This window comes from Ailuropoda melanoleuca, chromosome 2, assembly GCF_002007445.2.
Source record: "Ailuropoda melanoleuca isolate Jingjing chromosome 2, ASM200744v2, whole genome shotgun sequence".
Taxonomy (NCBI): domain Eukaryota; kingdom Metazoa; phylum Chordata; class Mammalia; order Carnivora; family Ursidae; genus Ailuropoda; species Ailuropoda melanoleuca.
The window spans coordinates 153,285,163-153,312,366 of record NC_048219.1 but is presented as its reverse complement, the minus strand read 5'-3'; the positions used below and the strand labels follow the sequence as shown (position 1 = coordinate 153,312,366).

At 39.5% G+C, this 27,204-nt stretch overlaps 1 protein-coding gene across 1 annotated transcript in view; it reads right to left on the bottom strand.

The window, feature by feature from the left end:
• FAM171B (family with sequence similarity 171 member B) overlaps positions 1-25,332 on the bottom strand; it is a 63,820-nt gene extending 38,488 nt beyond the window's left edge. The window contains exon 1 of the mRNA XM_002929723.4: positions 24,946-25,332. Within this exon, the coding sequence (XP_002929769.3) occupies positions 24,946-25,168 (223 nt within the window). The 5' untranslated portion in view covers positions 25,169-25,332. The remainder of the gene's footprint in view (positions 1-24,945) is intronic.
• Between the last annotated feature and the right edge of the window lie 1,872 nt (positions 25,333-27,204).

Here is a 27,204-nt window from a genome sequence, read left to right as displayed (position 1 = left end):
AATGTCGAACAGGAAAGGAAGACAGCAGTATTCAATCTCATTCTGAGGGCTGAGAAGTCGTGCCCTGTCTAAAAAATAACAGCCCATTAAGTAATTAGCAAGTATGTATTATTTTTTTCAAATGACTACTAAGTTGTTAAATCACACACACAAAAAAAATTACTGAGACACTAAAGGGTCTGTGAGCCAATAGTTTAGGAGCCTCCGTATCTGTTTGCTACACAATTTTATTAAGTACCTACTATACGTAAGGTCTGTACTAGTCACTGTGAGAGACACAAAGATGTCAGTTGCCTTCAAATATGTACACAAAAGAGTCAAATGGAAAGAGACGGTACCAAGACGAGAGCATGTAAAGTGCCTGTAGGATTAAACTACTCTGGTTAACAGTGTTAAGCAAGAAATGAGTCATATGTGAATTCTGAATGTACATCTTTCTACAATGTGCCTGTTCACTTTATTGTCTTAATATAAACATTCCAGGAAACAACTGTTTTTTGAAAACACACGTGTTGTAAACACATACGTGTCTACTTAACCCTTTTCTGAATGCATGACTAATTGTTTGAATGAACAAAAAAGTGAAATATTCAATGAACCTCTTACAAAACCTCAAGATTATCAGTATAACGTGTTACTATTGCTACCTTTTCCAGTACACTCAACTCCCTTGGCCTAGAACAGTGGTTCTCAACCCTGTGTAAACATTAAAATCATCTCGGGGATCTTTTGCTAAATTCCCAGCCCCCACTCCAGTCCAATTAAGTCACAATCACTGCAGATGGGGTCCAGGGAATCAGATTTTTAAAAGGTCCCAGATGATTCTAATGCACAGCCAAGGTTGAGAACCACTGACCTACGATAAAAAATAAGCATATCCCAAAGGGAGAGGGACATGACCTAATGCCATCCTCTTCAGTTCAATTGTTCTGTTTCTTTTAATATAAAAGGATTTAAATTACTTCTCTTGGATTGCAATGGGCGTGCCCATTTACTCTGTGGCTTGCTGGTAGCCCCTCTGTTGCACAGCCCCCAGAGAATCAGAGATGTAGGATACTGACGCGAAAGAAACCTGATCTTAGGGGCTACATCTCCTCATAGTTATTGCTAGTCCTTATCTCTGTGTCCTCATATTTAGAAGGGTTTGGCTTCACTCAATATTTTTCATTAGTTTTTTTTTTAATGTATATAGAAAATTTAGAAAATACAGAAAAAATAGAGAATAAAAGTTACTTCCTAATACAATTTCTCAAATTCTTAGATTCCATCCAGTACTTTGAAAAGCATACTGAAAAAAAAAACAGATTTACAAGATTATATTGTGTATATTTGCATAACTGTGTATGTGGTTATATAAGTGTGAAGTAAGGTGTGAAGGACTCACCAAATTACTATTGACTTTATCAGTTGGGTCAGGGGTGGGGGAGCAGGATACCATTTCACTTGCTACAATGTGTGAGCTTGCATGGTAAGTAGGAAGGAATAAAGAAAAGAAGCCAATAAAGAATGTTACGAGCTGTGTTCTTTGGTTAAGGCTGTATTGTGAACATGTATCTATGGTATTAAATCTTTTTTAAAATTAGCACATTTTACTACTGAAGAACATTCTATGGGTTACTATTCATTTAACTTTCTCCTCTTAGTGTATGTTTAGTCATTTCTATGTATCACATTTGCAAACAATGCTTTAATTAAAAATCCACGTACATAAATGTTCCTCTGAATTCTCAACTATTTCCTTGGGAAGAGAAATAATAAGTCAAAGGTATAAACTGTTCAAAGCTTCTTGATTTGTATTACTGATATGCTTTCCAGAGAGTGGTACAAGTTTGCACTGTAAACAGGAGAGCATTCATATTTTATTTTACTGCAGTCAATACATCAACATGACTGCTCCCATTTCCCCAGGGAGTTAATATGAAAAACAATATTCAGTAAAGTTTCAAAATCATTCTATTTTCCTTTAAGTTTACCTTTTACTCCCAACATTATTAGTTGCTTTGTTTTTTCTTCATACCTCTTGATAGGGTGAGAGCATCTCCTATGAAGAAAATTAAATACACAGACGACAGCCTAACAAAGAGAAAAAGAGCCCAGCATATACATTCTTTGGTTGTTTTGGGACTGCACTGGTGAATTCACAGTAATATCAAGTGGAATTTAATAAAACATCCATTTTCTCTTTTATAGAGGCTTTCTTCCCTTTTTCTTTCTACATGCAAAGTATGTTTAAATCAATAAAGAGAAAATGGAATTTATTTAGAACCTGCCAGACACATGCTTCAGCATGTCTTTTAGAAAGGGTTTGAAACCCAGGTCAGCATTTCATTAGAGCAGAGGAAACCCACCCTGCTGGGAGAGTGGTTACATTTAAGCAGAACGACTCCCAGCATTTTCTCCAATGCTTCTTGCTACCTTAGTACAATGTAGCCTCTTCCCTGTCATTAGACATCTGAAAGGAATACTGGCCAGTAAATAGAAATCCAAGTGCTACAAGAGAGAACATCAAGCGCCAAAAGCATTAGCATGGCATCAATTCCATGACACGTACAAGATGCAGCTAGTATTCATAGATAACCAGTATATTGCCAGACCAGGAAATTGCAAGCAAAATGAATCATCATTATTTTTGGGGTGGAAAAAGTAACATGAAATTGAAAGATCTTAAAAGACAGAACAAATATGACAATACATATGAAGTATGCATTTTGTATGAAAGTCCATAGGTAGCAATGCAATATTTTCAAAACATCAGGTATCAAATTCACTGAAGTAAACATTCACTGAATACTGATCAGGCATCAGGTAACGTGCCAGGTCCAGAGGGATCACGTGCAGAAACTGTGCTAAATGTTTATGTATGTTATTGTGTTTAATATTATCCAGTTTCGAGTCTGAAGTAGTTAAAAAGCCAGTAGGAAAGGCGTACAAAAATAATATGAACAAAGTATTATGGGTATACAGAAAAGGGAAATATGAATTCTAAACGAGGGATGTTTTCAAGTAAGAATTAACTAAGGCTGAACTTGAAGGAAGGGATAAATTAAAGAACTGAGTTGAAGTATGGACATGTAAGAAGAAGGAAGAGATGAGAAAGGGCACCAAAGTTGCAACAACAACAACAAAGTATATAAATGTTAAGGGAATGACAGTCAGTTGTAGCAAGCGAGAGAAATGGAGTGTGAGAATAATGGGAGATGACTTGATCTCATCCCATTGTTTATGCAGTGAAATGTTGAGCAGTGTGGCAAGACCTTTCTTGAGGGGCGTGGACCATCTCACTGGGAGCTTTTTGTAAAATGGACTTGGATAGTAAGAAATTGAAGGTAGCTACTGAAATAGTTTAGGATCAAGCAAAGAAAGTCAAAATTAGAGCAGAGGCAGTGTAAAGAAGGACCAGAAGTGAAAACATCATGTGGCAACTGACACGATATTGAAATTGAGGCCAACTTAAAACCATATGAAATTTTTTGAGCCTCAATGAGTAAGAGAACAGAAATAATATCCTTTTATTTAACAATTACTGAGTACTTGATCCTTGTTGACAAAGGCAGTAAGCACTGATGTTTAGCCAAACAGAGCAAGATCTTGACGGGGCCAGGAAGTCTAGCGGGAGGCTGTAGACATGTCGATAGGCCATTTCAGCTGAGGGCCTGAAGTGCTCCAATACGTCAAATGCTATGGAAACACAGAGCTGGGATACCAAGCAGACCTCGAGGGTCCAGAATGGATCCCAACAGAGGTGAAAGTCAAGCTGATACCAGAAAGCTCCTCTCACCTTAACAACAGAAGCTATGCAGACAGGAGAAAATTCTAGGCAGACTGAGCCAAAATGCTGAATCCTAAAGCCAGCAGAGGGTAGGAACGCAGACAAGAGAGCATAGAATGGAAGGGAAAAGGAGACAAAGAGTGGCATTTGAACAGAAGTACTCATTATACTAGACTCATCTACTGAACTTCTGGAAAGAAGTATAAATTAAATGAACTTTCAAAATTTGCCCATCCTGGTCATTAGGATAAAACTCCACTTAAGAGATTTCCCCTCTTTATACCAGAGCCAGTGATCTTTTTTCTTTTTATCCACTTTGACAATCTGATGGGTTTATGATTTCTCTTCACCTCCACCCCCTCCACACACACATATACAAATGCACGTACCCAAAAATACGCAAACATTTTGCTGCAATTTCACCGAGCTCAAGGATTCCCATAAACTAAGTTTCTAAATCTTGCTAAGGACATCAGCATGTTCCTGGTTTCACATTTTTTATAAACAAGAATGACTGTTGTAGGGACGCCTGGGTGACTCAGTCGGTTGAGCGTCTGGCTCTTGTTTTGGGCTCAGGTCATGATCTCGGGGTTTGAGGTCAAGTTCTGAGTTGGGCTCTGGGCTCTGCAGGGAGTCTGTTTGAGATTCTCTCTCCCCCTCTCACTGCCCCTCCCTCTCAAAAACAAATAAATCTTTAAAAAGAAAAAAAAAGGAAGACTGTTATAACTATACTGTTAATCTCAAAACTGTTTTGGGTATACATTGGTCATCTTCCCCCAGAGAGACAGTACAATCTATTTTAAAAGCCAAACAGCCAGAGTTCCAATCCCAGCTCCATCTCTCACTATTTATATGATTGTGACAAGCTACACAGCCAATCTGTGCCTCAATTTCACCTATGAAATGACAACAGTAACAGCACCTGACTTAAGAGATATGCCTCATTGGGTTTATTGGGGGATTAAATGAAATAATATATAGTCCTTAAAGTAACACGTGGCCATGAACATGGTGTTCAGTATTATTTCTCCATACTTGTAAATATTTTTTAGCTTCTGAAAATAAGTCTCTTCTGATAATTTTTGAAGAAATGCTCTGACTTCACCAAAACCTCCCCCAGAAAAGTTAGCACATGTTTTTATACATGTTTTAACTTGTATAATTTGGCCTTTACGGAAATTTTTCTCTTACTTTAAGAAGTTTATAAGAAGGCTGTTTATTTCTATGAAACTAAACAACCTCAATAAGATACTTTTACATGAAAGACAAATTATATACATGTAATGGAACAGAATAATATTTACTAAAAAGTCTTAGAGTGAATTTTGATAAGTGATCCACATTTGTGACTTGCCAATTAGGAAAAAGACTTTGTTTTTATTACTTCTGTTAGGCAAATATATTAATCATACATTTTAACCTTCATATAAAATCTAGAATGAACTGGATAGAAAAGGAAGTCTAGTTCAAATAAGAGATTTTATTTAATAAACATTTACTAAGCAAAAGAGGTTAACAGTAGGTGCCCATGGAGTGACATTGTTCTAATTTTCTTGTATCTACTAACTCATCTCAAGTCTCACAAACCCATCTTAAGTACTACTCTTCCCATTTTAAAAAAGAGAAAACAGGATTCAAAAAGGAAACTACTCGGGGCGCCTGGGTGGCACAGCGGTTGGGCGTCTGCCTTCGGCTCAGGGCGTGATCCCGGCATTATGGGATTGAGCCCCACATCAGGCTCCTCTGCTGTGGGCCTGCTTCTTCCTCTCCCACTCCCCCTGCTCGTGTACCCTCTCTCGCTGGCTGTCTCTGTCTCTGTCAAATAAATAAATAAAATCCAAAAAAAAAAAAAAAAAAAGGAAACTACTCAAAGTCTCATTGCGAGATAGTAGTGAAGATAGTGTGGTGCTCAGTTAAAGATACTATTCTTTCTCAAGCAGAAAATTGAGGCATCCAAGATGTGATAACAGCCATTATGAAAGATTCTACAATAGTGGATGAACTTGTATATAATTCTTCTCCCTATCTCAAGCAATGCCAAAGTTATACAGAGGCAAATTTATTACCAAACCGGATACACTGCTTTTTTCCACTCCCAAATCTGAATACAAGCTTCTCTAAAGAGACACTTACATAACCCAATTTCTGAAGCAGTCAGCTCTAAAAACAAATTATACATGCAAGAATAAAAAAAAGTTCCACTCCTAAGACAGACTGTTCTGTAACTATGGTAATAGGTAGGCACAAGAACAAACATTAAATAAACGTGCTTAATCAATATATAGTTCTATAGCCTTAGAACCACAGAACTGGCTTGAGCCTCCTTTAACCAATAAATCATTGACAACTTGCCTCTTTGAACTCATCTCTGTAAGGCAACCAATTCGCGACAGTCTCGAACATCAGCCAATCAGGAGTGGATTCACCCGATAACAGCAAGCCAACCAAACAGCAAAAATCTCAGAGAACCCAGCTTCTACGGCTGATGTCATCCCATCACCACCTCTGAAAGTTCCCCAATCTCGGAACTCAAACTTGCCCCCAGTAGCTCTATGTAAGTTCAGTTTCTTGCTCTGCTGAGAATATCTGTGCCTGGCCAGCATGGCTCTCCCTATCATTAAGCACTAAATTCAGCATTTTGTTTTTTGTTTCAGTTATCAAATGGTAGTCTCATCCCTTGATACTGAGCAGCTGTTTCAGCCTTAGCAGATACTGAACACGGTATTTCCCACATAGAAAATAATTCACTAACATTCTTTTAGGCCTAGTACCACTGCAACCTTCACACCAGTACTGCGTCTGCAAGGATTGTTTTCATTTTAAAAGCTTTGAAAGCAATATTACTCCATAAATAAATTCAGGAGAAAAGAATACATACTTAGATAAATATTTATGTATCAAATACAAATAACTGTACATCTTGCATAAAAGTATAGCTACTTTTTAAATGTTCTAATATTTCTTAAAGCTCACTGAGAACAGAAAAAAATACAATATATACAGGTTTTGAAGGACTTTTGAAAGATCTAAATTATTTCTTCTATGTCTGTACTTCATTCCTTACACAAAAATAAATTCCAGATGGGTTAAACACTTAAATACGAACAGAAAAACTTTTAGAATTAAATACAGAGAGTTTTTTAAATTACATCAGATTAGGGAAAGAACTCTTAAGCTGGATACATAAATGTAAAGATTAAGAAATTTTGCTACATCAAAATATTTAAAACTTTCCAGAAAAGACTCTACAAAACATTGTTAAAAGACAAGCTAGAGACTGGAAAAAGGAATCTGCAAAAAATATAAACTACAAAGATTGTTATTCAAAAGATATGGAAAACTACCAAATCAATAAGAAAAAAGAAAAGAAAAACAGACAATGCATACAAAAAAGACAGCTCACAGAGAAGAAAAGTAGAAGAAAATTTTGAAAATATGTTGGTCACCTATCTGTAACCAGGAAAATGCAAATTGTAAAGCTAGTTTTGAGAGCCATTTGGACAGAGCCAGAAACATTAAAAATGCACATACCATATAATTTGGAGATTCCATTTCTCTGTATGAACACTGTATAAATTCTTAGACTCTTCTAAAAGGAGACACATGCTAGATTGACCACTATACGCTGCAGAAGAGCAATTTGCTTGATAAAACCTAATTGTACATCAGTGTGCCTTATTTATATAATGGAATATTATGCAGCAATTAAACCAAATTAATGAAGTGTGAATGTATCAAGAATTCCCCCAAACATGCTGTTGAACGAAAAAAAATCAAACTGCAAGAGGATATGTATAATGTGTACATACATCTATTATAGTTTTTCAAACAAAAAGACAGACACCCACTTCAGAATAATTATTGCATAATTTATAATAATGTAATAATAATTCTGGATAATGTGGGTAAACGGATGAAAGTAGAGCTTGATTCATCTTCGATTTTTATTCCTTAAAGAGGGAAAGAGAAATCTGAATCAAATACAGCAAAAAGCTAATATCTGATTAATTTCAGGGATGAGTACATAGATATCCATTATATTTAGATTATATTATCTATGTTTGAAATATTTCATAATTAAGATGAAAATGTCTTAAATAAAAACAGAATGGAAATAGGGGAATTTATTCCTACAGTAAAGATATGAGTAATTATAAAAATACAAACCAAAATCTTAGTTTCTATTTCCTGCCTTAAGTTCTACCAGCTAACCACTCCTTTTAGACACAAGAGGGAGGGGGAGGGGAGGGGAGGGGAGGGGAGGGGAGAAGAAAGACATTGATTCCTTTCCAACCACCCCCTCTTACGTAAGTTCTAAAACTGTGGTATTCAAAAAGCAGGTAATTAAGCTGTAAACAATCAGAAAATCAGCCCCTTAATAATTAAAAGTCTGTCTCACCTTACCTCCTGTTCCCACAGCACTTTAGAACTCTAATGGGCATACTGTAACATCCTGCCTTGTATTATATTTATATGTTCATGTCCTCTCCACCCACAAACTATAGGTATATTGAGAGTAGAAAATCTGCTCTTCCAAGTCTTTGCAAAAAGTCAGAGACTGCAGAGTAAATGATCACCTGCACTTGCTATATTCAATTGGAGTGTTATACTATATGGCCATCTCTATTTGACTGTTTGAATAATTTTCCATCTTAGAATCTCAGTATATCATATTTAATTTTTAATTATTGGACTTTATAGACGAAGAAATTACCGTCTCTAAAGTTTTCTAATTTTTCTCTTATGACAAAGCCTGAGAGAACAGCATTAGCTGCTTTATTTAGGTTAAAAACCAAGCGACAGTGCACCTGGGGGGTTGACCCCTGGGTCCTCGGATGGAGCCCCATGTCCCTGCTCTACGGGGAGCCTGCCTCTGCCTCTACCTTCCCACATAAATAAGTAAAATCTTTAAAAAAAGATTTTAAAAAACTGAGTGATAGAGGTCATATCTTCTATTTAGCTAACCATCAATTCAGACATAGCTGTCTTATTAGCCTTTGCCACACCAGTCAATTTCACCTAACCGATCAAGAAGCAAACATTTATCCATGGACCCAACAATTCAGGAAGCTATCACTGTCAACCCAGCACAAGTCCAGGGTTCACACTGCGTTCCTGCCATTTGCCGAGCTCTGGGGAGTCTGGAGGAAAAAGATCAGTTTGACATGGCTCATTCCTTTGTTTTCGGTTATACTCAAAGAGGACAAAAAATAATTCCCAAACTACTTGCTCTGATTTAATTTTGTCCTACCAACTTTCCAAACTTCATCTGGTTTATTATTTTAATTTGGACACGACCCATATCATGACTAGGAAGTTTTAATAAATTCCTGATGAATTCTATTTGGCCTTTATAATTCAGGACTTTCTCCTGCTTCCTACTTAGAGAAATAAGAATGGCAAATCATTTCTGAACACCTTTCTCTTAACGTGTAGTTTATAATTCCATTCCATTCTTTCATCCCATCTTTTAATGAAAACTGCTTAAAACTGTATTGTGAATATTGTCAACATTAGAAAATTCGGAACTGGTTAGGTGCAGCTGCCAGACCAATTTGAGAATTCAACAGGCCTCAAATTTCACAGAACACAATCTTCTAGATCTTATGTTAATCAAAATCAGCTGCCTCCATTAGGATGTGAATGCCCCCCTCTGCTGGGGAGCAGTAACTGGTGATACTAGAGAGAAACACCATTTACCACTCCTCTGAGTGTGTATTCACAAACAGTTAAGATTTCATCTGCTTTGCAGAAGAATTCTTTTCTAAGGAGGGTGTTTCAAGATACACCGTTTTAATGGACATGTAATACTCCCCACCACAAGGCCAAGGCTAGCAATGAGAAAGGAGAACTGCAAAACATTCTTGTTTTTTCCATAAAGAAAACACACTATCCGTTGAGTACAAAGTTTTCCAAAGGACCAGAGCCAGTCTTCATTGGCTTATTTGCATGCCGAGAATATTCTAGCTCATGTTAAGATTTTCCGGACAGGAAAAAAGAATAAAAACTACTGTCTGAACTCAGTCTTTCTTAAAAGCCAGTTTGTCCTCTCAGCAAAACAAAAGGAAGCAAGAGAATAGTGAAAACTTGAAGTTCACAGATGAATACCTCACTCTGATTTTTGGCTTTCAAATATGTTTTGCTCGCTTGCTTGCTTTAGGTAATGTTCCAAAGACAATGCTGTTTCTAGGTTGCTTTAAAAGAAAAACAGTAATTTTATTCCACGATATACTTCAATATTTCTTACTTACAGAAACACATACGCACTTCTAGGGTCTAATTTACAAAGAAACATAACAACAAAAACAAATCCAGCTTCATTTACTAGAAAGTTGTAAAACTGGCATTTTTACCTTTCCTGTGTACCTATTCAACCCTTACGAACATACTACCAAGAACATAAATCAAGACGGAGTATTTGTAACAGTAATTGGTAAGCGTCTGTTAAGTCCAGGTGTTTCACATGTATCAACTTTAATACTTAACAATTGTGCAAGGCTCCCTATTCCCAAGAGCACGCCTACGAAGGCGGAGCAGATCTGTGAGCTCCAGTTGCCGGAACGCCTAAGCCCACGTTCTGACCACAAACCACACAGCCCTTCAATGATGCCTCTCCGGGTAAAGCCATCCACCACAGAAACACGTGTGAGTGCACAGAAGCCGAGGTTCTGCCCTAACCAACCACACCTAAACCCTGCCTCGTCTCACGCTCTCCAAGGGGGCCATCCTGGCCTTCGTTTAGGTCTCAAATTCACCAAGGCCATTCCTCTCCAACATTAGCATCTCGAGAATACTCAGCTAGTCACCCAGTTTTTTAAAGTGCCAATAAAAAAGCTTAATGACTGCTCTGATGTATCACACTTTCTGTTACAGAGGACTTGTTTGATAATTATTGAAGACTGATTAATTAAACGTACTTGTTTGCAATGTAGATTTAGAAACTTGTTTTTATAATTCAGAGGCCCTAGGGCAGTATTTTGAGGAGATAAAAAGGTTCTTTCTGCAATCCTACATCTAAATTAGCACCGGGAAGTGAGGGAAAATGAAGGTGGGAAAAGGAGGGGAGCAGGAATGAGAGGCATGAGGTTATCATCATGGACCAAAAAGTGACAAAACTAAGTGTTAATGAGAGACAAAAAATAAAAGTAAAAATGGAAGGCAACAAAAATATAGGGCAGGGAAAGGAAAGGAGTCTGAAAAGTGCTCCTGGTTTAAGCATTATACTTTGGTATATTAATATCATGATGGACTGATGGTTGTCAATCTTAAAGCATCATGTAGTATTATTCATCATCTCCAAATTCATTTTATACCATTAGCATTGCCCCAAACTCATAAGTCTAAGGATAAACACATTTTTTCATTACCATGAATCTGGGAGTACCAACTATGCGTCCAGCACAGCGACTGGCATGAGGAACAGATACATAAATAACGAAAGGCACTTAGAGTTCCTTAGATATTTCTCTTAATATATACAGTCATAACATTACGAATCAGCATGCTTTCATTGAGCGCTGAGTGTTAGGCATTCTGGGATGTAAAATGGGTGAATTAAGATATCTATGCTCTGAAGGAATTCAGAAGCTCAAGAGAAAGATAAACACACCAGAAACAATGGCAGACTAATATAAAACATCATGTTATCAAATACTGAATCACCAAATAGAGACTGTAAGTGATCTAGTAAAAGAAAACTTCTTATGGACTAGAAAAGCTTCACGGACAGAGTAGAGCTGAGTTGGGTTTTGGGGGAGTTATGGATAAGACAGAGGTAGGGCAGGGCCACTGGGGAGAGAAAATGTCAACAAATTTAAAATTTGCTTGGAGTTAGGACTTAGTGCAGGCAATAATATTTTGAGCCTGCTATGGCTTTTTAATTAACAGAAATCCAACCAAAATTTGCTCAGGAAAAGATGGGAATTTATCAACTCATACAAGGAAAGGCTGTAGGAGCAGAACATGAGGATAACCGTTATCTGGCCGGATCCTGGGAATGACTGAAACCAGGAGCTCCATCTCGGGGTCACTGGCTTCTCCCCTTTCCGTTCACAGGATACTGGCTCTGTCCACATAGATGAGAACTCGTAGGTTTTACATCTTACCATTTGCACCATCAAGCATGGATGGATGAGGGCGGCAAAAGAAAGGGGAAAAGAGGTACCAGACAATTGTATATATGACCGCGTAGAAGTTACACATAAACAATTGACCTTGATGGTTCAGAAATGACCAAGGAACAAAATACATTAGAAGCCGGCAGAGCCCCCTGTTTTGGAGAGTCCCGTAACTGACTACAACGCGGTCGCTATAAAGCACAGTCCTACCACAATGCACTGCGCGTGCAGTATAAACGTTATGTGCACAAACATAACAAATCCATCAGAGTGAACCCTTAAAAATTTGTCACAATCTCTAAGGCTTATTTATTCATTTGTTACTTGAAGCTCTACCTTTTCCTCATTTTTATATAGTTCACTAAAAAGTTATTTTACCATTTCAAAAGAATTATTACTTGCCCACCAAAAGTTACCTAGATGTTAAGAGAAGCATGCTGACATTTTCAGGGATGAAAGTCAGGACGCAAACGACCAAGTTTTAGTTCGTTCCTCAATACCGTGTGTGCGTGTGTGTGTGTGTGTGTGTGTGTGTGTGTGTGTGTGTGTGTGCGCGCGCGCACACATGCATAGAGATAAAGCAAATTGTAATAGAGATAAAGCAAATATGACAAAATTTTGACAACTGTAGCATCCTAGTGAAGGATATATGGATATTCATCATACTATTCCAATTTTTCAGTATATCTCAAAATATTCATTATAGAAAGTTGGAGGAAGACTTCAAATTTTAATGATGATGTAATGAAAGCTTAAGAAAAGGAAGTAATGTTGCAGAAACATGCATGCAGTGCAGGTAGGGTCTGACTTCGGGGGAGGAAAAGAATAGGGAGACCTACTAGCTTATTGTAACAAATGCAACCAATGGAGCAGGGGTGTGGACAGAGCAAGTGGCTGCGGGAATAAAACAGACAGGATGGACTCTACAGACACTGTGATGGGTACTTAAAAGAACTCATGGAGTGACAGGTGAGTGTATAAGAAGAAGACTGAATCAATGGTGATGCCAGGTTCTTCACGTCAGAGAAAGAAACTGGAATAGATACAGTGGGTGGGCGGGGGTGGGGCAGATCTGCTGGGTTAAGACAACGTCTTCCACTAAATAGGTTTACATATTGCCTCTTCCATGTAAATACAGTTCACATTTCGAATGGTGGGGCCCGTGGCACAATGGGTAAGTGAAGCCCTGAAAGACAACACACCACACGAGAAGCCTGAGAGGCGAACGCACCGGGGCTGGAGCCTAAGGGAAAACAGCCCATATGCTCTCCCTGGTAAGCCACCTGTTTCAGTGTCTCAATCCCCCTAGCCTGGAAGATTTACAACATTTCAGGAGTTTAAAAAAATTCAAAAACTGCATGATAAAATGCTTTAAGTGGCAAGAGCAAACTTCAATTACATCCACAAAAATACATCAGTGTATCTAGCTTCAGTAAATGTGACGCCCTTTCTCTTGCTTTAGCGATTTTCAGCTAAACGGCCTCTTGCTATGAGTCCATCTCTAGCTTAACCTTAACAGAAAAAATTCTATGAATATATAAATTTCCTATCTATTAGGTGTCAAACTTTCTGATTTAGCAAAAAAACAAGCAACTGCTTTGTATAATTATATTTTTTTAAAAGTCTCAGTTCCGGTGGTCACCCACCGTCATAAACAGGATATATTTTAAGTCACTCACTTCTTTTGGTGAGGTGTGGAAATGGAATTTGGGGCCACTGAAGGGGAAGGAAGAGGAGCCAAGTGGTTTCCACGACAGATTTGGGAAATGGCCACCAGCCTGGCACAGGTGGGAGAGAAAGAGGCGCTAGGAGACGTCGAGACACAACTGGTCTGCTGCGTTCATGTTGAGGACTGACATATGAAGAGAATAGCACAACGTGGTCAAGGTGATGACACCCCAACTGTCTTCATGGCAAAGTATTTCTGCCGTAGATCAACGTAAACGCGAAAAGGACTGATTGCTAAGTCACAGCAGATCTACACTCAAAGAAATGGGCTTATGCTTGAATTCCAGATTCAATTCCTTTAAGAGAGGAGTGCATATCATCAGTCTGTCTTCAAGAAGTTTGCGGGCACTGTGAAAGAAGTTACATTATTTTTTTTTTCCTTTTCTAAAAATCTCAAAATGATGAGCATAGAAGTAGGAAATAAAATTCTAGAGAATAGCAAAGATAAAGGGGACTAGAATTATTACACTGTTATCACAGAAAGAAATGGGGGAAAAAATCTAAATCAAAAATAAGAAAATAATTTCCTTCTTTCGCTTTTTTGCATCACTTTGAAACTCACTTTAAGTGCGCCTTCTTCCAGGAAAGAGGCCAAGTGATTGTCCCCAAACCCATGTCTCCACAGTATCCTCTACGCTCCTGCAGCATAGCACTTACCACACTCTATTACCATTTGTGGTCTCTTTATCTACAGCCCCACTGGGTGTTCCCTGCAATCCGTGGTGATGGAGGGCCTGGCAAATAGTAGGTACTCAGTGAGTTTTGTTTAAAAACAGAAGAAGATGATGAGTGAAATCAGTCACTGTAGGAATCTTGTATATTATCTCTGGCCCCATATATAAACCAACATATGGTGTATTGAATTTGAGTAAATACATTCCTCTTCCCAGATTTTTTTTTTTTTTGAAACCAGGCATTCTCTTGATCCCAAATATATATACTTTGGCCACTTCATTCTGAAAGTCCTATAGCCTTTCCCCTACATAATATCCTTTTCCTATATATGCTCTCTAGAGAAGCCAGCTCAAGCATGGGAATGAAAGAAAGTATTCAATTAAATATTTCTCTATATAGAGTCATTCACTGATTCAATAAATATTTATACAGGAATACAACCCAAACAAAACAATTATTGCACCTGGCCTCATCTGACTTCTAATCTAGAGAAGACAAATATGGAAATGCAGAATGGGTGCCTAGCTACAAATCAACTACATACCTTGAACAAGTAGGAGGTGCTTGTGAGAGCACAGAACAGAGGAACCTAGCTCAGTTTGGAAAGTCAAAGAAATCCTGTTTAAAAGAAGGAGAATTTAAGCTAACATCAGAAGTTTGAATGCAATTAGTCAGGTGACCTGTGTGTGTGTGTATCAAAGGCCCTGAGGCACAGAGCCTGTCACACTCAAGGGACAGAGAACTGGAATGGAGACTGGAATAGCAAATCCTACAAAGCCTGTAGGTCATGTTAAGACCTTTGACTTGGTTCTCAATATCATGGGAAGCTTGATCAGATTTGTATTTAAAAATAAAATAACCACTATGGGGTTGGGGAGCAGATGATCCCCATGGTTGCTTTGGGGAAAATGGAGTTTAGTGCATCAAGAATGGACATAAGGAGGCCATTAGCATGCTAACCTGTACAACATAAGAATAACCAGAGCTGGGGCAGGGAAGAGGGAGAAATATTAACAGATGAGGAACACTTGGGATAGACTCGTGATTTGGCGACTGACTAGATGAAGGGGAAGGTGGAGGACATGGCAGGACAGTACCCTCAACTTCCCTTTGTTGGCCAGTGAGGCACTGCATTGGTTTTTAATAACAATAAGGAAGGAAGGAAAGTTGGAGAAGGTGGTCAAAGTTAAAAACTTCCAGTTATACATAAATTCTGGGGATTATAGTCAAAGAAAAAAAAACAATAAAGGAGATTTTTCTATTCTGGAAGGAGTGGTGGAAAAAAAAAATCAAGGGTTTCATTTTAGACATGCTTAAACTGAAATACCTGTGATACAGCCACATAAAGATGTCAACATAATTGGTGGATATACTCAGGAGTGAGCTCTGGGGAGTCTTAGCATATAGAGGGTATTTAAAGCAACTTAAGTGGATGAGATCACCTCGTGAGAGGAAGAGTGAGAAGAGAGTCAGAGAACGTTAAATAAAATGAAAAAAAAATACACTATGTTTTCTATTTTTATGTTTTAGAATATAAAGATAGCTTAATTACCTATATATTACAGTATCAAACACTTTATGGTTGTAATAACTTTTTAAAAAATAATATAATTATTGCATAGCCAATTATTCAAAGCTATAGACCTGACATTGTATTATTGATAAGAAATGCTGATAGGGAGGAAAGGGGAGTAAAGTGGGTCAGCCGATTCTCATGTGTCTTTGTTAGAGCTATTTTCAAGCTGCTGGATCCATGATGGGCCCCACATACAGTCCCTGCCAAGAGTTCTGGCCCGTGAGCCCGTGCTTATGTACACAGGGCACAGTGGCCACACTTGGATTCCACAGGGGTGTCTCTTTTTCTGCCTCCATGTCTGTGCCCCATGCTGTTCTCTGAAGCTGCAACTTTCCAAGTTGCAGCACATGCTATTATTTATCTTTGGAACATCAGAACATGTTGAACTACAAATCTCTCCATTTGGATTTTCAAAGGAAAGAAAAATTCTACAATATGAAGTTCTTCCTCAAAACAAAGAAAATTCTTCACTCTGCTATGCACTCTTGGTAGCATCTAACTTTTCCAAGGTAATCAGTTATTAGTGAAACCAGGAAAGGCATGAATCAAAAAAGTGAGTAGAAAAATATAGGTTTCAGTGAATTTAGGAACAATATTAATTTTGAAAGCCCAGAACATCACCAGTAATGAAAGCAGCAAGTTCAACTCCTGGCAGACTTAAACTGCCATAAGCCAAAATGACTATTTTGACCCCAAACTGTGTAAAGACCAAAGATTAATACATGTTTCAGTAGGTGGGGAAAGGCTTAAGTTTTTATAAACGGCTTCTCAAGGAATTAATAACAACCAGGGTAGGTCCTCATCTGCTAAAAATGATGAGGTTTATAACCAGACCTAGAGGGATTAGAGGACTCACAAAAATCATCAGAGCCCTTATTAAGATTATTAACTTAGGAGCACCTGGGTGGCACAGCAGTTAAGCGTCTGCCTTCGGCTCAGGGCGTGATCCCGGCGTTATGGGATCGAACCCCACGTCAGGCTCCTCCGCTATGAGCCTGCTTCTTCCTCTCCCACCACCCCTGCTTGTGTTCCCTCTCTCGCTGGCTTTCTCTATCTCTGTCAAATAAATAAATAAAATCTTTAAAAAAAAAATTATTAACTTAATCTCACCGACCCTATCCTTCCGTGGAATGGCCAAAAGCCAAGATACAGAGAGTTTCTGAGTTGACTGTCAAAGAATTCTGAACAGAGTGTTTTTTCAAGGTGTAAGGTATCCCAACAGTTTATTAGACAACGAAACCTTGATATAAGGCAATCCAGAGTCATGTGATTTACCAAAAGACATCTGCTGCATATTGGTAGCCATTCTACAGATGGGATGGAAAGCCAAAGGATGCAAGGATTGACCAAGGCACATGTGTCCTAGGCAGCCAGTTCTTTTAAGAGTTAAAGCCTTCTGGCGAGATTAGTTGTGCTGCTGGCACACTTACTAATTTTACCCATCACATGTGCACAACAGCAGAGAAACTTCACATGTTAAGAACGTACAAAGCTATGATTTGAGTCTGAATGTTACCTTTGTCCTCTTCTTACTGAGTCCTCTCGCAAAGGCCTAATTAACCACAGTTGGTTTTCTTAACATTCCTGGGGTCAAGGATTTTTTTGAAAATCTTACAGATACTCTGAATACTAGATAATTGCTGATTGCAATTATCTATCATTAATTTCAGGCTATGCATGAACCCCCCCTACACCCTTCCACTAGCTGCTTAGAACCTCTGTCTTATAAAGGACAGTGAGTCCCTTATACACACGGCGGGGGGGACACAATCACAACTTGTAAGTACTTTCCACTCCCAGGAACTGACTTACCTGACCCCCTCTCATACTCCTCACAGTGAGTTATATAACTTCTGCCTCCTTTCTCTTCAGATTCCAAAGTCTTCACCTCCTACCTTTTCACATCCCACACTTCACCGAGCTTTATTAATTCACAAGACCTTCCCTCTTTGAAATACTATGGTACAGAAGGAATTTTAAAATACACATTCTTTTGATTCTTCTCATTCACAAACTTGAATCAGTCGATAGGGAAAGTTAAGATGAGAAAAACACTCACTCATCTTAGTCATATTTACTACGAGGGAAATCATCAGATTACCCTTAACTCTCAGCTTTATCAGACATTGGAACTGCCAGGAGCCACCAGAACGTCTTCTCAGATACGGATGTGTTCTAGCTTAGATCATATACTTTTCAAACACTGCCAGGGCAAAGCACTTAGGGCAAGGCCATTTCTACCTCATTCTAGTTCCAAGAGCATAGGATTTCAAGAAGGCTGACTATAATCTGCAAAGTGAAAAATTTGTATTTTTAATAATTACATATTTTCATTGCTATTAGACACTGCTCCACTATAAATCGCATTGGAAGATCAGATTAGTTTTTTCATACATTACTAAAATATATTTTTCTTTCTTATGATTATTAATGAGAGTTAAACTCTGATTAATTTAGGAAGTGTTCAATCATAGCTTTTCTGCTAAAAATCCAAAATCTAATAGCACAAATATGTTAGAAACTATACTTTGGGAAGTACTTATTTTACAAAGAGAAGTTAGCAGTCTTTAAATGCAAATATTTGGAATATACCAATCTATTTAAATATAAATAAGTAGATAGATTTTTTTCTAATATCAGATATACAAATTGAATCATAATTTATGCCTCATGACACCACTGATTCATGCATGGTTCGTTTTACTCAGTGAGATATTTAATTAAATCCTACTATTCCCATTACTTTTGGTGACATTTTTTTCCCCTTACATAAAAAGCATGGCCTCCCTGTTTTCATTTTTACAATAAATAGATATTCTTTTGGTATCTTTAGTAATCTTGTGTCAGTCACCCAGACATTTATAAATAAACTCTATTCATACAAATATGAAAGAACATGTTCAAAGTTTTGAAGAAACATAATTCATTTAACTATATTGAGCATATCTTGACAACTTAATTTCCATCCTTCCCAAAAAGAGGGACACAAGCAAGGGTGGAACGGGTCACAAAATCTAGTAAGTCAGAAACTCCAAGACACTTCCAACTTCTATTCAGCTCCTGGTTATAGTTAATCCATCACGAAAAACAAATCATCCATCTATCCATCCTGTTTCTCTTTCTGTTACAATAAAGCAGAGGCGTAGTTAGGTGGGAATAAAACCATGGATGCTGGATTTATTTTATTTTAGAAAGGCCAAAGGATGTGGAATTATACAATATCCCTACAGTACTTACCCCAAAGATAAGCCAGGGTCCTCACAACATGAGCTCTGGTTTGAGACTAGACATTTCCACCAGCTTCCAACTAACTGGTCACCTTAAACCAACCAGCATTTAGGGCCATAGATATGAATTGGTATTGCCTTAGCTATGTAAATGTTCTGAATATCAGCAGAGCTAACAAGCGAATTAAAACTATATAGATTTTAAACAATATCTCTTTCCTGACCAGAAACAAAACTGAACTAAGTACAATAACTACTAATGCTAATGAATGTTTACTTTTCAATTATTTTCTAAATTATTATGATATAGAAACCTCTTCCAGAAAAAAAAAGCACAAGTAGAAATCAAGATCTCACATATAAAAATTTCATTTTAAATCTTAATTTCTGTGCAAGACACAGAACCTTAACATGGAGATCTTAAGAGGCATTATCAACTAAAGGTTTCAGAGAAGCGTGATACGGTACTGGGGCATGTTACAGTCTGGGTTCACCAGATCCCAGCGGCAGACTGACATGTAGTAAGGACGGAAAATGATTAGCATTTCCTTGACACACTCTACCCCACATGAAATGAACTACCCTACTCAGAACCACTCATTTTAGGCCCAAGTGAACTGGCCTTTATAGTCACAGACCTCATCAACAAGTACTTAAGAATACTGCCTGGTCCTGATGACACAGACAGCCATAAGAGAATTTAAAAGGCACAGAATCTGGTATGTTTCAGACATATGGATTGTGCTTACACAAAAGGCAAACTAAAGAGACATCTCCAAACAATCTTCAAAGCAAACAGAAGCTGTTTCTTAAGCTTATGCTGTACTGCATCACAACACATAGCTTTCAAAGTTTTAGAATTTGCCAGGTAAATATTACAAAGTATACTTTTTACCAATAGCAGATGGAAAACATTGTTTCCATGTCCTCGCAAAGGCTATTTTGTCAGAAAGAAATTAAGACACATTACACCAAGCCAAGTGAATGAATGACAACGCTGCAGCTAACCTAGTCAGAACGCTGAAAGAGAATCAAGTTCAATATTCATATACTTGACTGTGGGGGGGAGAGGGGAGTTTTGTTTCAAAAAAATATTTGGTCGTTTCTGTTCAGCCACATTAAAAACATTACCAAACCACCACCAAAACAAACTGAACTCAAATTCAACACAATGGCATGTGTTTTTCAACCAGTAATCAACATCAAGAAATAGCTCCCTTTGGTTACTAAAATCCTGGAAAGAAATCATAATTACCCCACTGGGGAATATGGCCTTTAAAGCATGAGTACTTCAGATAGAACAGTCCATTTCTAAGCCCACTTCTCCTATTGATTTTCAAATTCACTGAAATAGAAAAAAAGTAAATAAATGCTTTCATGGATGGGAGATTTCAATCAGGTTTGTTTAAAATCAAGAAGTTTAAATCAAGTTATTTGAATTTAATAGAAAGCATGCAGTAATATTCTATATCAAATTTCATAATTTTTAAATTAAATGTTATTAAGTGTGGTGGGTTCCAGCTATATAGAATAGGGAAAAAATGTTTTAACTTCACAAGCGTACCACTTGGCCCAGCAATTCCACTCCTGGGCACTTAGCGAGGAGATATGAAGATGTGTGCACCCAACGATTTGTCCAGCAATGTAGCTGCTTCATTTACAATAGTTAAAACTGACAATAACCCAAATAGCCATCAATAGAAGGAAGCGACAAACCAAACTGGAGTAATTCCTGCGATGGCTTAGCAATAAAAAGAGAGAAACTACTGAACATGCAACAACATGGATGAAACCTATGAAAATTAGACTCAGCTAAAGAAGCCAGACACAAAAGAGTACAGGCTATAGGATTCTATTTTTATGAGGCCCTAGAAAATATAGAATTAATCTGTGATAAAAATAATTAGAACTGAAGTTGTCTCTTGATAAGGGACAGGGACTGCCTGGGAAGGGGGCAGGAGGGAACCTTCGACCGTGATGTAAATGTTCTGTATCTTCATAGGGGTGATGGTCATATAAACCTCTCCATTTGTCAAAAATACAAAATAGTACACCTAAGGTATGTGCATTTCAATGTACGTACATTCTCCCACCCCCCAAAAAATCCCACGCAGTGGAAATGGGTGGCTGTGTGGGTGAAACAATTGCAGCAGAATTCAGCCACTATTAAAGCTGGGAGACCGAGACCGGTATGGGCTTTTTAAGTGCTGTTCTGTTTACTTTCCATATATTTGACATTTTCCAAAATAAAAAGGCTAAAAATACATATATAAGTGAAATGTACAAAAATTTTATACCATGAATATATATCTTTCAAGAAGCTTTTTCTGTATGCAGAAGACATTTATAAAAATGCATGGAGGTGCCCTGTGTCTGTGCTTCACGTGGAGAATTTGAAATGGAGCCCATTATTTTCTCCAGCTCCCCTCGCCCCACCCCCAGCAGGCCTCCCATCTAATGGGCCATCACAGTGAATAGGATATGGTTTCTCCGCTACCACCAGCCCCCAAATTAATTCTCCCCTGGTCTCTCAAATATTTATTTCTAACAAATACGGGTGCAGATGGAGAAATCCGAGCTGCTGCATACACTGGAGAAAACAACTGATTTGACAGATCTCAACCTTAGTCTTTATTCTCACTGCTCTCTAAAGATGGTGTTTTATAAGTTCATGAGAAAATGAAAATTCACTTTTTTTACGTGATTATTTCAATCTCATATTCAATTTCTTTACCCTCACTTTCTAATTTCTCAGGAATACAAAGAGAGATAAATATTCAGAATAATAATACCCAGAGAATACGAACCAAGGTCAATGCTCAATTTCTCTACTATGGATTGACAAGGCTCTGTCATGTACCAGTCACTAAATATGCCGAATTAGTTTTTTAAGTTTTGCCAATGACAAGTACTATAGTTTTTCACATAATGTGTCCAAAGAATCAGAAGCACCAGAGTCAAAGAATTAACTCAAGCTCTATAGCCGCTATTTAAAGGCATATTAATACCTCCTAGGTCATAAGAGGATTATAAGTGCACTTGGGTGAAGAATCTTGACAGGATGTAATAAGTGGACTCAAGTCAGTTCTCTGCAGTCGGAATAGGATAAACACCAAAATTAGCTAAAACTAAAGATCTAAACTTAGTAACCTCTACTTACAAATAGTTCTACCTAACATTTCTTTATTTTTACATATCCCTACTAAATTCCGGTGCAGAATTTCACAAGATAATGAAATGGCAAACACTCAGAAAGATCCTTGATGCCAGCATTCTTGTTTATTCATTTATTCATTCATTCACTCATCCGACAAACTGATCCATGCCTATGTGCAACAGATGCTCTTCTAGGTCCTCAATATATAGAATAATTTAACGTAACAGTGAACAGAACAAAGTTCACATCCTCAGGCACCTTACATTCTAGGAGGAGGCGGCAGGCTTACAGGAAGGGCTGAGGGTAGTAAGTGCCACAGAGAAGAAGCAATGCGAAAGGACATGCAGATTACTATTTAGTTGAGCTGGTCAGGAATGGCTTCTTTGTGACAGGAACACTGAGCAAACCTGAGGAAAGTGAAGTTCCAGAATTCCAGGCAGAGAAAATGGCAAGTGCAAAGGCCCCATGCCAGAGCCCACTTGCCAAACGAAGACCCCGAGAGCCAGTGTGGTGCGGCTGTACAGGTGCGAGTCAGGGTCAGAGAAGGGAGAGTAGGAGGGGGAGGGGCACAGAGGATCTACTTGGTGGGCCATTTTCAGCGTCTGGGCATCTAGTGTGAAAGACACTAGATGCAGCCATCGGAGGACTGTGGGCAGAAATGATCCTATGGAATGTTTTTCTAAAGATCACTAGCTGTGAGAGGAGAACAGACACTAAAGGAACAAAGGTTGAAACAGGAAGACCAGTTCAATCCAGAGATCACAATGTGCTCGGAGGAATATTTTAACTCGTTTGTTTATTGGTTGTATGTCGTTATACGACACAATATTCCAGTAACTAAAACCGCAATCAACTGAATTGCTCTCTTGTTTGCCCCTGGCTTTAGGGAGTTAGTTTTTGAGGGAAAAGTAAGAGTCATAATAGGTTAATTTTCAGGTTCTAGTTTGATCTGCTAGATAGTGATTCCTTTATTTTGGTTACTCTAATACGTACATAAGACAAAAACTGCGAGTTTCCCAAACAATAACCTTTCTCAGAAATATTTTCACAAATATCAGAAAACAAGTATTTTAATTTGCAGCTTGACACAAAAATTTTCCTATGATTGCTGTTTCTCATAACCTTCATCATGACATATACCATAGTAGTCAAAACCCGTTAACTAATTAATATTCCTGAAAGAAGGTACATCAAAATAAAAATACATTGCAAACCACAGACTCCAACACTCTCTCAGAATTCTGTTTCGTCATTAATGTCTGAAATCCCTCTCATAATGAAGACAGGCTCTCAATTGCTCTTCTATCTTTAATTTCCTTAAGTTTAGCAAATAGCACATCTAGCAGCAGCCTCGCCCAAACATGCTGGTAGCACTTTCAATTATAAAAAACTAGCTCGGAAAACCATCACATACTGCGTATCTTTCAGGACTTCTAACCACGCTTGAGTGTTATGAATTGGTTTAAGAGGGTGTCAGGAACACATGCTTTCCTGCACACTGGTGATTTCATCCTATGCTCAGAGCACTCTGATAAATTAAATCATCCTGTCAGGAATCGCAGCTGGTGTGCCTGGGTATTGCTGTTTGATGACGAGAAAGCAGGACAAAGTAAGATGCTGATTCCACTCTTTAAAATCTCATTTTCAACATCTTGTATGTTACCAGGAAGGATTTTAAAACAAAAACAAATGTTAAAATAGAATTCACTTTGGTTTTGTAGGAAACTAAGCCCACTTGCCAAAAAAACTGATGGCTTTTTTTCTTTCTAAATATCAGGCAGCCTCTATAGCAGGGAAGGGAACTGGGCTGGGGGTGGGGAGAGGCTATTAAAATGGATAGTCCAGCTTTCTGTTGACCCATCGAGCTTTAATGGGGGGGGGGCGGCAGGAGGAGGCAGGAACTGAGGGACCGTTACAGCCACATATTCTATAGTGTATTTCCTCATCCTCACTGAATAGCGTCAAGAATCTGCCTCATTAAGTTCCACTAACAAGTAAGGAGATTCCCTCTCTGGAGGCAGGTTTGCTGTACTAACATCACTACAGACTTTATCTTATCTGTCCACCTCTCCTTTTCCCTTTTCCTTCAATTACAAATCCTGTTCCATTTTGGTTTATTTCATCTTATTATATTGAAGGAATTCTTGCAAACCGACTTAAACCCTTCCTGGGATAAGAGAAGCCAGAAATGAAAAATAAAATAAATCAAGATTTCTTTCTCCGGATCTAAATTTAAATATAGCAGGCGGGGCGAGATGATGAAAAGGCGTGTGGGTGTCTATTGCAAGATTTTTTTCAGTCTCTAGGAAAGAAAAGGATAAAGAACAGAATGCTAAAGGGATCTGAGAAGTGTGTGTGTGTTTGTGCAGACATTCCCAGGGCAGAGGGATGAATTCAGGAAGAAGGAAAAGAAAAAGATCAATCGAGTCAGTCACTCATCCCCACTCCTCTCGACCCCTCCCCACCCTACTGCAGAGCTCTGCGCTTCCCAGAAAGCTCACCACCCAAAGAGCAGTTTCCCGAAACCAGAGCATTGCCCGAGTCCTGGGCAGACAGTCTGGGGAGATCGGGGAGACGAGAATGGGTCGGGACAAGCGATGGGAATCGAGCTGGCTAAGGAAGGGGAGAGAAGGCCAGCGACGCCAGCTGAGATCCGTCGCGGTGACGGGAAGGCAGGGCCGAGCTGCCGTTCCTACCTGGAACAGTAGCGGTGGAGGATGCCGCCGGCACCTCTGGCCTCTCCTCCTCCGCCTCCTCCCGCTGCCGTTGCTGCTGCTGCTGCTGCTGTTGCTGGATGAGACTGAGGTCGGAGCGGCTGAGCTCGGCTCGAGCGGCCGCGGGGACCAGCCGCGCCTTCAGCAGCACCGCGGCCAGGCCGAGCAGCAGGGTACAAGGGACGCGCCGGCTGAGCCTCGCCATGGCCGAGAGCCAGAGGGCCGCGGCGGCATATTGCGGGGCTCCCGGCGGCCGCGGACGCCCGGGCTGCGGGCTCCGGCAGCGCCCGCTCGCTCCTCGCTTCCTCGCTCCCGCTCGCGCGGTCGGCTTCGCACACCCTCACCAGGAGGAGGAGGCCGGGGAGGCGGCGGAGGGGAAGGGGGCGGGGGAGGAGGGGGAAGTTAGCATCCTGGCGCACGTGACTCGCGGGGCGGGGAGGGGCGAGCACCGAGCCTCGGGCCGCGGCTCAGCTGTCACCCCCGGCTGAGCTGCTCCGAGGGCGCCAGCTCCGCGCAGTGCCGGGGCGGGGGGGCAATGCCGGGGGGGCGGCATCCGAAGGTAAATGAGAAAGAAGAATCTTTCTGGGAGCTGGTCGGCGTTCAGATCCTCCAGGCCTACGGAGACACCGGGAAGTTTTGCAGAAATGTGAATAAAATTCCCACCACCTGACCCCCAAGTAAAGGAGAAGGTGGTGCGTTGATCACGCTCCTAAAACACTTAACGCGCACCCACCGATCTATTAGTCGGGACCTTTTAGCCGCACAGGCTTCGCTGCATCACAGCCATGATTGGTTAACAATTAAACAGCAGTTCTACCGATTTGAACTAAACTTCCTCTTTCTGCTCAAATGGGAATTTCTACGTTCTCAAATATTCTTAATTACATCTGTCTGATTGTAGCATACACTCTTCATTTGTTCAAAAAACATTTCCTAAATGAGTACCAGCTGTTTACTATGTGCTGGCGTTTAGTCAGAGGCTTCAAATAAGATAAATCCCTGCTTTCTGGGAGCTCCTACCTGTAAGGGCAGAGAAATATATAAGCAAATTACCATCCAGTGTGGTGGTTGCTACTGGAAACATACTACGACGCGCGAAGGCTGCACTGAATTTGGAGGAAATTATATGGTGTATGGGAGCGCACTATGAAACACCGGGGGAGATGGGGTTATAAAGAATGAGAGTTCCACACATACATGGGTGCAACCAGGTGGTCTAAAACTGGGACAGCATGTGTGTGTGCGCGCGCGCGTGTGTGTGTGAATCCCAGAGGTGTGTAATAGCACCATGTGCTTGGAAAATTGTGAACAATGATTACGACAAAGTGACAGTGTTTTAGATTGAAAAGGAGAATGAAAATGAGGTCATTAAAAAAAATTAATAGCAGACACTTCTATAGAATTTACTGTGTCCAGGCACTATTTAAGCACTTCATTTATGTTAACTCCTGTACTAACTCCGCTGTCTACATAAGGAAATTGAAATTTACACTGCAAGTGATTATGAAGTGGAAGAAACCAATCAGGGGAAGGGACTTGGTACCAGTCAGCCTAGCAGGATCACTTTGCTCTCACTATGGAAGATGGATTACAGAAGGAGAGATTGGAGGAGAGGAGACCAGTTTAGAGGTGTTCTCAAAAGCGGTGAGGATATGCAGAAGTGACACTGGAAAGGAGAGGAAAGGCATGGGAGATTCAGTATTTAGGGCTAGAATCAGCAGAGATGGTAGATTGGGTGGGGAAGGAAGAAGGAGAAAGATGGGTGGGTCCAGTAAGACACCCACATTGTCAGACTGAGATCTTGGGTAGCTACTTATGGCATCATCAAGATTAACTGGTCATATGGATTGCAGAATAGATGAGAGGCCCTGCGTGTTCACTTGTGGACTCTGCATTCGGAGTGGCTGTGGACGCTCGGGACATCTAGTATATTGTAAATGTGATCTGATTGTGACATCATATCATTTATCATCACAGTTGATTTAGCTGATTTGGCTGATTGGATCGTCCCTTTCTACACTCACCATTTTTCTTTACTTTTTCTTTTTTTTAAGATTGATTTTATTTATTTGACAGAGAGAGAAAGAGAGCAAGCACAAGCAGGGGGAACAGCAGAGGGAGAGGGAGAAGCAGACTCCGCACTGAGCAGGGAGCCTGTCGCAAGGCTGGATCCTAGGACGGTAGGATTATGACCTGAGCGGAAGGCAGCCGCTTACCCGACTAAGCCACCCAGGCACCCCC